Genomic DNA, 12,860 nt, shown 5'->3' on the forward strand with positions numbered 1-12,860 from the left:
CATGAAGCTCATGAGAATTTGGACCCTTAGATAGTTTCCCCCCTTTTTTTTGCCAAAATAAAAAGACATAAAAATGTCTTTATACATTCTCCATCTGTCCCCGCCGCCTTCACTGTGCGTGATATTGGAAATCTTTGGCACATTTGTAATACACGATGGGTTATCGTCGAAATCTCCTCGAATACCAGAATCGTTTTTATCCTTCTACAAGTGAATCTAACACCACAAGTTGACACAATCCATGCATGCCCCTTTGGCACAGGTGGAAGGAAGTCTATCGAAGAAGAAACTCCGTCGCCCTCATCCATCCCTTTAGGCCGAAAACGCCCTGAACGCCACACCATCCATCCATCCATCCATCATCGTCATCGTGCGTGCCATTGTCGTATCGTCCTGCGCCGCATCTTACCATCGCCGGTCGTACACAGGATCCCTGGCCTTGGGCTTCTCGACCGCGACGCCTCCTCCCCTGCGCATACCGCTCATGACACCACCCACATCCTGCACCGCCGCCGTGCCGTCCGTGCCGACGTTGCCCGTGTAGTAGTCCATCCTGCTGCCGCCGCCGCCGCCGGCAGCGGCGCCGTCGTGCTTGAATAGATCCAGAATCTCGTTGAGGCCGAGCTTAAGCGCGTTCTTCTTGCGCATGCCGCCCTCGATGGCCTGCTCGGCCAGCAGCCTCTTCTTGTCCTGCAGCTCGAGGATGCGCTCCTCGACGGTGCCCGCGACCGTCAGGCGGTAGACGACCACGTCGACCGTCTGCGTGAGGCGGTGCACGCGGTCAATGGCCTGCTCCTCGACAAAGGGGTTCCAGAAGGGCTCGAGGATGACGACGCGCGTGGCGGCCGTCAGGTTGAGGCCCAGCGAGCCGCACTTGAGGCTGCACAGCAGGATGCGCGTGCCGGCATCGTTGCGCAGGCGGTGCAGGCTCTCCTCGCGCGCGTCGTTCTTCATGCCGCCGTCGTAGCGCGTGAACTTGAACCCTTCCTTGCGGAAGAAGGGCTCGACGAGGTCCAGCATCGAGGTGAACTGAGAGAAGACGATAAACTTGTGCTCGTGGACCTCCTTGTGCAGGATCTCTACGAGCTGGCGGATCTTGGCAGACTGCATGGTGTGCTTTGATGCCGAGGAGCCTCCCTTGACGCGCGATGTCAGGCGGCCTGGCTTATTATGGAGGAATCGGCCGGTGTCATCGGAATCGATATCCGATTCCGATACGCCCGTGTCCTCGTCTGCTGACTCGTACTCCGTCTCCGAGCCCGTGTCAGATGCAGAGGCCTGCGAGCGCTTCTTCTCTTCGACAACTTGAGAGTGAACCTTTGCGATGGAAAGGAACGTATCGTCATCAGCAGTGGCATCGGCCTTGCTCTTATCTGCGCCACCCTCGTCATCCACGACGAAGCTGGACAGGCGGCTACCATCGTCTTCGTCCTCGGAACGATGTATCGAGTCGTCCGAGTTGATCCAGTCGCCCCCACCTTCCGCATTCTCGTCCTCCTCGCCACCAGCCTTGCCTAGGTGGAGAGATCCTTGCTCATCCTCCGGGACCAGCCAGCTCCCAGCTTCCTCTTCATCGTCGCTGTCAATAATGGCACGCCGGTTCCTCGGTTTCCTCTTCTTGACCTCCACCTTGACTTCCTCTTGCACGACCTTCTTGACCTTCTTCTTCTTTGACCGCTTCCGCTCAGGACTATCCTGGTCGAATTGGGCGCGGTCCTCAGCACACGCATCACAGATGGCCCTGCCGTCGGCGGCAGCGTCCTTGGAGAGCTCGCTCATGCACACATCGCATTGCTTCGTCTGGATCCCCATGCCGCCAAAAGCATCGGCAAGCGCGTCGAGGTCGTCATCTGCAGCCTTGGGCTGCACAGTCGTAGTAGTGTCGGTGGAAAGCGCATCCTTGTCCTTCTCCAGCTTGCCATCCACCAGTCTTGGGTGGTTGCATGCCTGCCGTAGTCGAAGCAGCAAGACTAAAGCATTAGCATAGTTGACTTTGCCCTTCATCATCTTCTCGAGACTCTTGTCGGCACGCTCCGCGAGCCGGTCATAGAACTGGCGCTCAGCAGGCGAGAACTCGGCAGACATGGTAATGACCTTGCGCTCCGTCACCTTGAACGCAGGAGCTGGAGCAGCAGGGCCTCCACTCTTGGCAGCGGCTTCGAGGGCCTTCTTGCCGCCTGGATTGAGGGCGCCCTCCTCCTTGAGGATTTCTTTCGTACGCCGCTTCATGAAGCAGCGCAAGAGACTATGCAGTCTCCGGATTGCGATGTGGCCCTTGCCGCTCTTCATGGGCGCATCGATATGGGCTCTCCATTCCGACAGGTTATCATAGGGCGTAATTCTCAGGAAATTGACCAGGCTCTGTAGCTCATCGAGGTTGTTCTGCATCGGCGTACCGGTCAAGCACCAGCGGTATTCTGACCGCAGCGCGCAGCACGCCTTCGTAGCTTTGGCGTTGCGATTCTTGATGCTATGAGCCTCATCCAGAATCACTCGGTACCAGTGCAAACCGAAGCAACCAGCCATCACTGAGTCCTTGCACTGGCCATGCTCGGATACCAGAATCTGGTATGTGGTGATGACAACGTCATATCGCGCAAGGTCTTGGAACCTCTTGGTTCGGTTCGGGCCATGATGCACACAGACCGTGAGTCGATGGCTGTTAGACACCTTCTCCTTAATCTCGGTCTCCCACTGCCGAATCAGCGCAAGGGGCGCAACCACAAGGGTAGCTCGCTCGACCTGGTCGAAATGCTTCTTCCAGCCTTTCTCGTCGTGCTTTGGCTTCGGGTTGCTAATGATCAGAGAGATTGACTGCAAAGTCTTGCCCAGACCCATATCATCGGCTAGAATGCCGCCTTTTGGCAGTTTTCCCCTCTTGATAGGACCAAGCTCACGACCTTTCATCCACTCTACGCCCTCGACTTGATGTGGCAAGAGTTTGACCTTGACACCCTCAAGCACGCCATCTTCCAGTCCTTCGTGGGCTACCTTGTCTTCATCCTCCTCTTCCATGCCGCCTTCAAGCAGAGCCTTGAGATCCGCAGACGCCTTTGCGGGGTCTGTATAGAAGTGCACGTCGTTGTAGGCTGACGGGGTGTATGTCGGGGCAGCGTCGAGCGAAGGTAGGGAGCTATACAGCTGAGGCGGGGTAGGCTTCTTGTCCTCGTACTTGGGTGCCAGTGGACCTGCCACCCTGTGTACCGCTCTATGGTGCTCAGGCCTGTTCTTCGGCTGGTAAAACATGCTGCTCTCCTTCTTCTTCTGCTGCTTGATCTGCGAGTGCATCAGAGTGGGGTGGCCAAATGTCGGAGCCTTGGTCGCAGGGCTGTGCGTCAGGTCGATGGCGGCGCTGTTGAGGCCCAATGGTCGGGCGGGGGACTGGCTGGGAGTCTGATTGAGACTCATGTCCGCGAGCTGGGAGCTTATCGCTTGCGAACCGATTATCTTAAGGTCGTCCTCCGAAAAGGAGGAGCTCCGGGAGCGCGCCATCTTGGTAGTGGATAGAGACTGTTGAGATGCCTTGTTGGCAGAGGTAGACTCGAGTGGACGACGGTGATCGCTGCCGGCAATGGGCTTCTTGCTGGGTGAAAGAGGCAAGTCTGGTTTCGTTGCTGCCCCAAGATCGTCTCTTGGCTGGAAACCAAATCCAGCGCCTGGTTTCCTGCAGAAGGGAAGGCAGGATTAGTTGCGTTGCTTGTCCAGCGGTAGGCTTTTATTATGCAACTGTTTGCATCGGTATGACTGGGGGGTTCCGTAATGGAAAGGGGAGACGTACCGCATTTATACAAACAAAGTGGTCGCAGCAACACGGACTTATTACGCGACTGGGATGTTCGTAGTTAATTGACGAGAAGCGAAAACCGCGTTGGCGCCTGTTGAAGACCCCTGGAATTTGGGTCGCTTTCTCTGCTGCCTGCCTCTGCTGGTGTGTTGTTTGCTCTTACTCTATTCGGCCTCACCAAATTTATTATGTCATTGTCAACATGGATGGCGGGGTGGCGCGGCAACGGCAGGTGCGACAGGGTGCCTACTGTCCCCGCTGTGAACTGGTACACTTGCTGCTAACACTCAACACTAGCCTTGCGGAGATAGGAGGTTTTATGCCCGTTGTGCAACTTTTATGCGACATCTCCCACTAACAAGAGCTCATGCACACCTGCACAACATGATGAAATTCAACAGATGCCTCTCGTCAAGCAAGTGATGCTCAGATTAACTGACGGGCTGCGAATAGAAGTACTTGACTATCAATCAAGCCCATCTGTCTTGGGTAGTGGGATACTACCTCAAGATACCAGAGCAAGAAAATGCATTGTTAATATTGAGGTAGCTCTTGATGAACTTCTGTCAATTATTCTGACATTCACTTGGTCAAGGTGTCGTAACAATGCTAGGAAGCATGAGAATTTTAATTTTATCAAGACGACCGAACCAGGAGAGTGGCCAACAAATTACAAAGGAAGAAAACGATGGATAATCCAAGACGAAATAACACACAAACTTAATCACTCCACCAGAAACCTGCGATATCTTACATCGTTGAATTTAATCAATGTTTCTTGACTATGTAATTCACACTAGACAGACAACTAACTCGTTCTATGGACGACAGCCCAAGTGCCGTCTATTTGGAAGGGGTATCAGTGAAAGGATCAAAGCCAACCTTTTTCTTCGTCTCGTTGCGAACCTTCCACCTCTCCTCCCCCCTCAGGCCAGTAGTCGAAGTCTCCTCGAGGAAGAAGTTGATAATGTGATCTGGCAAGGAAAGGTACGACGCCTGTTGACACTCCTGCAGACTGGCAAGGCGTATCAACATTTCCATGAGCGAGAGCGATGTCGTGATGGCTCCGAATGGAGACCGTGATATGAATGAGTCGTGGTTGACAACCTCTTCCTCCTGGCTGTCGCCTCCAACAACCCCATCCTCAACGTGCAATGCCTTGGGAGGCCTTTTTCCAGCCGATGATCCAAGGGAGACATTGCGAATCTGAGTGATCAGCCTCGAGTCCACAGAGGACCGTGGGCGCGATCGTGTCTTTGGCATTTTCAGGGCTTCGTCGTCGTTATTATCTTCCAGAAGAAGACCCGCTTCCAAGTCACTGTCATCGTCGCCAGAAGGATCATCGTCTTCCTCAAAGACTTCAAATGCCAGCCACTCAGGGTCGAGGTGTGCCGGGAACTTCCAGGACGACTTCTCTGGCTCCTGCTGCTCTGTGTCGACAAACACGCCGCTCTCGTCCGCTAGCTGCTTGTCGATATCCTGCTGTTCGATGCTGTCAGCGGTGCAGCCTTGACGATTCTCGGCTAAGTCCTTCAGCATCTCGGTGGAGGTTGGGGCGAGTGCATCCCGCTTGAAGAGCAAGATTGGGTTGCTCTCAAGACCACCGTCGCCACTCAAGTTGAGGATCCTCCCAGTGTCCGCATAGAATATTTTGGAGATCTGATGGAGAGGTATTGACTCTCGAATACCCGCATTTCGGATGTCGTCAAAATGAGCTGGGAAGTCACCCTCATCCTCGTGAACCCGGCCATCTTCGAGATCCTCAATAATCTCAAGATGGTATGCAAACTCATCCGAGTTGCCAACGCCGCGATGCGCCAACGGGAATGGCTCAAGTCCGGCCTCCCTATGCTGGTCTTGTGGTGGGACATATCCGGCTTCTCGGTCAAAAGTCCAACCCAGAGGAGTCCTGCACAAGCGAACACGAGCCTTGTGGAGTACTTCCTGCCATACTGGTGCCCTATCATGCTCGGGCAGCCGAGTGCCAGAGGGAGTCGTCGAGCTTGCGACGCTATTGGACGGCCCTTGGTGAACACTGCCATGGGCTTGAAACAACATGTACAGTGACAGTGAAAAGGACGGCCCAACCTGGACGGCACGGGTTGGGTTGCTTGCGAATTGGGTATCTCCGAAGATGAGGAATGTATTGGCTTGCAGCAGCCTCGACGGCGACACCCCAGACGGTATCGATGCAGAGAGACTGACGCCAGATGTTGAGATGGCAAGCTGCAAGGCTGGAATATCTTGGTCTATACGCCGCAGCAGATCTCTCATGTCTTTGACAATGAGCATCAATTCCGCGAGCTGAGCCTCTGTCGTGCAACCTTGGGCACTGGCAGTACCTAGGCATTCTTCTGCTACCGCAGCAGCTTCCAAGCGCTTCCCCAGAGATAGGATGTCTCGCCGTACCGACTTGGCGACATCAACGGCTCCTTCCATGAAGACATTTCCTCGCCCTGATCTACCAGGCCATCAATCATTAGCACAAGTGTGAACTTGAAAATAGGTTCTCGCCGATACTAACGCAAACTCGATCAAGTCGATGGCCGGGGAAATAATCTAAGCAGAAGGGTCAGGTTAGCAACCAGCTTTCCAGACCTGACATGTCTCCAGAGTTGTGACATCATTACCTTGATCTTGTTGTTCAACGACTGTTGTAGGTCTTTGAGTTCTTGACGGATACCTCGATCATCCACCGTCCTCAGAAGTCGCGAGCATTGGTTGAATGCAAAATTCGAAGTGAAAGCAATGCCACAACGGAACGTCATGTTCAAGGCCTGGCTGCCCAGTCGGGCAAGGAGGGCGTCCATGGTATCTGGACTTGGGCGCTTGCCATGGCACAGCACAATGCAGTGTACTACAGGTGGAAGCTGGCTTGGGGGACTGGAGAGGGAGAGAAAGATGGTGGTGATTTTTTTTTTTTTTTTCATCTGAACTGTTTGCTCTACATGGACCACTTTCATTCACGCGACGTGCAGACGCGATGTTGGTGAGCTCAAGGTCACCCTGGTGACTGAAAGAAAGCAGTGACTCTGTGCGTGTCGTGTTCGTTCATTCTGTGTTAGTGCTCCTGTGGATGTTGAAGTCGACTTCCAAGCCCCTTTAAGTACAACCCAGTCGAGAGGTTACAGGGGCCTGCTTTACGGCTCCTCTGGGCACTGTGTATCGAGACCAGGACAAGGTGGGGCAAATACAGTGCACAACAGGCTGCCGACTGTACAAGTGGGACCAGTTGACACTGCTGGCTGGTCTCCCCCTCTGGTCTTGGTGGCATGGTGGGGGGGGGGGCTGATAATGAATTTGATCTTTCCCTCCCGCCTCATCGCCTCGACGTCGCCGAAATTACAAGGCCTCGATAAACAGCCTGGCATCAACGTCCTGACCCTTGGTTGTAGACATAGCTGCCTGCTTGTTTGCATGCTGGTGACTCAGAACAGCCTGACGACCCTGCCATCTTCAGCCCAATCAACCATCGGCACCTGAAGAAGCTTTCGCGGGGGAAGTCTTGCCGCCAAAAAGTGGGTAGGACGACGATTTTGCGACCCGAGCCTTCGACACCTCCTACGCCTTTTAACAACCTCCCACCTCCTCTCTTGCCCGGACGAGCAATTCCCTCTCGGTTGTTTCACTGCCATCAATTCTCGTCCCCCTAATTCAACCAGACGACATGTCGAACCTCAACTCGTGGGAGGACGACCCCGCTGCTCAGGATGACAACCTGGCGCAGCAGGCAGGACAAATGAACCTGGGCAACAACCAGCAGGCCGGACGTGGTGGCTTCCGACCGGGCGTCTCCAGCTTCCAGCCCGGAGCACAGTCTTTCCAGCCCGGAGCGCAATCATTCCAGCCAGGACAGCCCTACGGCGGAGGCTTTCAGCAATACCAGCAACCGCAGCAATACTATAACCAGGGCTACGGCCAGGTCTATGGCCAGGGCGGCTACGGTCAGCAGGGCTATAATCAGGGCTACGGCCAAGTCTACGGTCAAGGCAGTTACAACCAGGGTTACGGTAGGCGACTGTCGGTCTCTTCTCACTCTACGACCTCTCACTGACATGTTTCACCACAGGCCAGTACCCTGGTTACCAGCAGCAGCAGCAGCAGCAGCAACAGCAACAGCAACAGCAGGCTCCAGCTTCCCAGCAGCAGCCCGCTCCCACTCAGCCCAAGGCCACCCCTACGATCGCCAAGAGGCCGGCTGACGGAGCCTCCTCGGCCGATGCGCCTAAGCCCGTCGCAACCAAGGAGGGCGGGGCCAAGGTTCTGAGCATTGGAGCGGAGACGGCGAAGCCCAAGGCCAAGGTTCTTTCGATCGGCGGCACGGCAGCTCCCAAGGCGGAGCCCAAGAAACAGGAGGCCAAGGAGGCGGAGAAGGCTGAGCCCAAGGCGGCAGCGGCAGCGGCAGCGGCTGGAGCCGAGGCTGGAGCCAAGGTCACCGCGGCCAAGGCGATCGAAAAGACGACGGGGACCGACAAGACCACATCGAGCGGGAAGACCTCGCCGACCCCGTCCTCAGGGCGCTCTAGCCCGTCCCGCGGAGCCAAGTGCCCTGCTCGTGATGTCGACGCCGTCCAGAAGGAGCAAGCTGCTGATGTCGACGAGGACACCCTCAAGGAGATTTACGGCAAGGAGCACGTCAACATTATCTTCATCGGCCACGTCGATGCCGGAAAGTCAACTCTCGGTGGCTCCATCCTCTACGCCACCGGTATGGTGGACCAACGCACACTCGACAAGTACAAGAGGGAAGCCAAGGACATGGGACGTGAGACCTGGTATCTGTCTTGGGCTCTGGATTTGACCAACGAAGAGCGTTCCAAGGGCAAGACCGTCGAGGTTGGCCGTGGCTACTTCGAGACCGACAAGCGGCGGTACAGTATCCTCGATGCCCCCGGTCACAAGACGTACGTCCCCAACATGATTGGCGGTGCCTCACAAGCGGATGTCGGTATTCTGGTCATCAGTGCCCGCAAGGGCGAGTACGAGACAGGTTTCGAGAAGGGTGGACAGACCCGTGAGCACGCTATGCTTGCCAAGACCCAGGGTGTCAACAAGCTCATCGTCGCCATCAACAAGATGGACGACCCTACGGTCAACTGGTCGCAGGAGCGCTACAAGGAGTGCACCACCAAACTATCTCAGTTTCTCAAGGGTACTGGTTACAACCTGAAGACGGACGTCTTCTTCATGCCCATCGCTGCCCAGCAGCTCATGGGCATCAAGGACAGGGTCCCCAAGGGCGTCGCCGACTGGTACGACGGCCCCTCCCTGCTCGAGTACCTCGACAACATGCAGACCCTGGAGCGGAAGCTCAACGCCCCCTTCATGATGGCCATCAACGGCAAGTACCGCGACATGGGCACCATGGTGGAGGGCAAGATCGAGGCCGGCGTGGTCAAGAAGGGCATGAGCCTCGTCATGATGCCCAACAAGCAGTCGGTCGAGCCGGCGGCCGTGTACGGCGAGACCGAGGACGAGATCCCCATCGGCCAGTGCGGCGACCAGGTGCGCATCCGCCTACGCGGCATCGAGGAGGAGGACATCCTGCCGGGCTTCGTGCTCTGCTCGCCCAAGCGCCTGGTGCACTGCGTCAAGGCCTTCGAGGCGCAGATCCGCATCCTCGAGCTCAAGAGCATCCTGACGGCCGGCTACAACTGCGTGCTGCACGTGCACTCGGCCATCGAGGAGGTCACGTTCGGCGCGCTGCTGCACAAGCTGCAGAAGGGCACCAACCGCAAGAGCAAGCTGCCGCCCTCCCACGCCAAGCGCGGCGACAGCATCATCGCGCGCATGGAGGTCACCGGCGGCGCCGGCGCGGTGTGCGTCGAGCGCTTCGAGGACTACCCCCAGATGGGTCGCTTCACGCTCCGTGATCAGGTAAGCAGACTTTTCCTTCCCGACGATATGCACATGATATCAAAGTGTGCGTCTGTATTTTTCGGAGTCAATTATGTACTAATGCCGTTCTTTCTAATAGGGTCAAACCATTGCCATTGGCAAGATCACCAAGCTCATCCTTGAGGAGTAAATGCTTGGAAAGGGGAGGGGGGCTTTCACTGAGCTTAGCAACCCCCATTGAGGCATTTAGTAGAGATGATCGAGAGTAAAAGGGAGTCTGGGATGCATCTTCATCAAAGCAATCTGGGATAGAGCGGAGGGGGAGGGCCGAGTGGTTTTGTTCTCTTGACCCTGTGATGCCAATTTGCCGAGCAAAGCATGCATGGCCTCGATTTGTCTCCATCCATAGATACAAGGCGCAATTCAAAAGTACAAAATTATGGGCAATGCCAAAGTCGGTCTCCTTTGAATGTAGGTACTCCCAAGAAGAGTAGATCTTCGAGCCGATACCTCGAGAGAACATCTTGTTCAATCTTTGAAGAACTTTTTCTCATCACTCCTTGTTCTATCCCTTAGAAGCCCTTCTAAGTCATGCATTCCTTCTCCCCCCCCCCTTTCCCAGTTAATCGCCTACAAGGTTTCTTTTTTCCCTTCTTCTACAAGCATAATCTCCCCAGTGGCTATGGATCTACGTACGTACGGAGTAGACGCCCGCCCACCCTTGGAGCAAATCCTCCCTTGGCTGTTCCCGTCGGCGGCGGGGGCATGATGATGACCGTTTCATCTGCACGTTTGATCCACGCATTCCCGGCGCAACGTGCCTCAATGCCTAGACACATCACATCACATCTGCGCAAGTTAAACAAGAAAAAAGAAATCCTGGTCGACCTTCGGGGCATTTGGCCGTGAACAGTCGGTTCAGGTCATCTTGGCGGCAAGTCGAGGCGAAGGCAAGCCCTCCCCTCCCTGGCTGTGGTGATCATTCATCGACGCACGGAGAAAGGTCACAACGATTCTTTCAGATCTTGAAGCCAAGGGACAGAATGGTGAGAACAGTGGTCTGGTGCATGCCTATAGTACAATTGTATTGATGCGCTTCATTTTAACTACATGGCTCTGACGGACCTCCAAAAGTCAGCCAGGCACGTAGCAGAACCGGGTAACCCATAATTCTTGGTCCAGCCTTGTGACTGCCGTGAAATGAAGCGGCATATTTTCTTTCTATATCGTGGCAATCGTTCCCGCAATGAGCTCTGCTCACCGGAGCAATGCCCCCTTTCTGTTCTACACAATAAAAAAAAAACCGAAATAGTGTGGGTTGCTCACAGTGTCAAGTACTTCCTCCACCAGTCGATATAGTAAAAAAAGGTCTCCAAGCCCATCATGTCTCACAAAACGCCTTGTCTTGAAAAAAGACGCCTTTTATTCGTCGTCAAGGTCCAGAGCATCGTCGACGCGGGCAGCGGCGTCGAGGTCGCGACCGAGGAGCCTCAGCAGGTTTGCGATGTCCACGTTGCCGGCGGCGCCTCCTGCTCCAGCATTGTTCTTGCCGTTGTTCTTGCCGATAATACCGGCTCCGGCACCGGCACCGCCGCCGAGGATCTGGGTGAGCTGGTTCTGGAGCTAATAGATGGATACAGGTCAGCACTGTGCTGTTCCAATGCACTTTTTGAGATCGAAGAGAGCCTCACGTTCTGGATGATGCCGTCAATGCCGTTCTGCTGGCCTGCGGCCTTGCCCTTGTTCTTCTTGCCGTTGTCCTTTCCGTTGTTCTTCTTCCCATTGTTCTTCTTTCCGTTGTTCTTCTTGCCCCTGTTCTTGCCGTTGTTGTTCTTCTTGCCGTTGTTGTTCTTCTTGCCAGCGCCGGCAGTGCCGTTCGTGGCAGCGCCATTCGTCGGGTTGACGAGGGTAGAGCTATCACCCCGAGTTAGACCACATTGCATCCTTGGTCGAGGGGCTGTGTAGTAGAGGCGAGCTGTCGACTTACTTTCCAGCAGCCGCACCCTTGCCCTTGCCTGCAAGGTCGGCCTTGCCCTTGCCACGGTCCTTGCCCTTACCCTTCTTGCCCTTGCCACGGTCCTTGCCCTTGCCCTTCTTGCCCTTACCGGCTGGGTCAGCGACAGTGGAGCTGCCATCGAGTCAGTTACGCTGCTTCTCGAGAAGTTATGTGGGCAACAGATCGAGAACTCACTTTCCAGCAGCGCCGTTTACCTTGCCCTTGCCCTTGGCCTCCAGGTCGGCCTTGCCCTTTCCCTTGGCTTCAAGGTCGGCCTTGCCCTTTCCCTTGCCCTTGCCGTCGGGGTCGACGGGAGGAGGGGGAGGAGGGGCCACGCCAGTCCCGGCAGGAGGCGGAGGCGGGGGAGGCAGAGTAGCGGCGGTGGCCGGGTCGGCCGCGGCCGCGGCAGCAGTCCTCTCGTCCTCGGCGAGGTCGAGAACATCGACGCCGGCATCAGCCGCGTTTCCGTTGGCGCCCCGAGCATAGATCTCGAGGGCATCGTCGTAGGCAGCGGCCCGGGCGGCCATGTCTCCGGCGGGCATCGCGGCCACGTACGAGGCCGATGCTGCCAGCAGCACAAGAACAGATCCGAGATTCTTCATGTTGGGCAGGTGTATTGGGGATTCTGGATCCGGCCAAAGAAATGGGGTGAAAGATGAAAAAAAGTTGTTGAAGTTGACAGTAAAGGAGCTCAGCTGTTGAACGGATTAGTCTTGTGTGTCTCCCAGCATCCTATGTCCTTGAATACAAACCTCTGTGTGTGTTGACAAAAGGAGTCGTCAAGGCACGAGAATTGGAGAATGAAAGAAGCGAACAGCTAGTGTTCGAGAAGAAAAGGAATGATCTGAATCAGAAAGAGAAATGAAGGCGAAGTGCGTGAAGAGGAAATCATGATGAGATAGGATTGGAGAAGGGAAGCAGACTTATATACTACGTCGACTTACTACGTCGACTTACAGAGCAAGTCAACAATCCATCTCTTCCCCTTCTGGAACTTCGAGACGGGATGGGGCTGATACATCACACGCAAGAGAGCCAACAACCTACATCCTTGACAGTTGACGGCGTGCGAGCCAGGATCCCTGGCTGCTCACCTTACCTTATTCCCTTAGGCGAGGGTCTCCTACCTTGTAAACGGCGACTACTGCCAAAGACGTTTTCGGGGCCGTTGTAACAGCTATTGCGCAAGCTTCTGCCAGGGATATGATGGGCTGTGCAGCCGCCCTGGGCGTTGATCACAGC

The 12,860-nt window shown here is 55.4% G+C and overlaps 4 protein-coding genes across 4 annotated transcripts; 1 reads left to right on the forward strand and 3 right to left on the reverse strand.

The window, feature by feature from the left end:
- Positions 1-405: 405 nt before the first annotated feature.
- Positions 406-3,492, reverse strand: E0L32_011430 (uncharacterized protein; the record flags this gene model as incomplete). The annotated part of the gene is made up of 1 exon (XM_031134158.1): positions 406-3,492. One exon carries the CDS (start codon positions 3,490-3,492, stop codon positions 406-408), a length of 3,087 nt encoding a protein of 1,028 aa, XP_031000589.1.
- Positions 3,493-4,627: 1,135 nt separating this feature from the next.
- On the reverse strand, positions 4,628-6,594 carry E0L32_011431 (uncharacterized protein; the record flags this gene model as incomplete). The annotated part of the gene is made up of 3 exons (XM_031134160.1): positions 4,628-6,245; positions 6,309-6,343; positions 6,415-6,594. 3 exons carry the CDS (start codon positions 6,592-6,594, stop codon positions 4,628-4,630), a joined length of 1,833 nt encoding a protein of 610 aa, XP_031000590.1.
- An 857-nt stretch (positions 6,595-7,451) lies between these two features.
- On the forward strand, positions 7,452-9,812 carry E0L32_011432 (uncharacterized protein; the record flags this gene model as incomplete). The annotated part of the gene is made up of 3 exons (XM_031134161.1): positions 7,452-7,794; positions 7,854-9,661; positions 9,762-9,812. 3 exons carry the CDS (start codon positions 7,452-7,454, stop codon positions 9,810-9,812), a joined length of 2,202 nt encoding a protein of 733 aa, XP_031000591.1.
- Positions 9,813-11,044: 1,232 nt separating this feature from the next.
- On the reverse strand, positions 11,045-12,220 carry E0L32_011433 (uncharacterized protein; the record flags this gene model as incomplete). The annotated part of the gene is made up of 4 exons (XM_031134162.1): positions 11,045-11,245; positions 11,314-11,536; positions 11,610-11,750; positions 11,814-12,220. 4 exons carry the CDS (start codon positions 12,218-12,220, stop codon positions 11,045-11,047), a joined length of 972 nt encoding a protein of 323 aa, XP_031000592.1.
- Between the last annotated feature and the right edge of the window lie 640 nt (positions 12,221-12,860).

This window comes from Thyridium curvatum (genome assembly GCF_004353045.1).
Source record: "Thyridium curvatum strain D216 chromosome Unknown NODE_106_length_115904_cov_88.197656, whole genome shotgun sequence".
NCBI classification, from domain to species: Eukaryota; Fungi; Ascomycota; class Sordariomycetes; order Thyridiales; family Thyridiaceae; genus Thyridium; species Thyridium curvatum.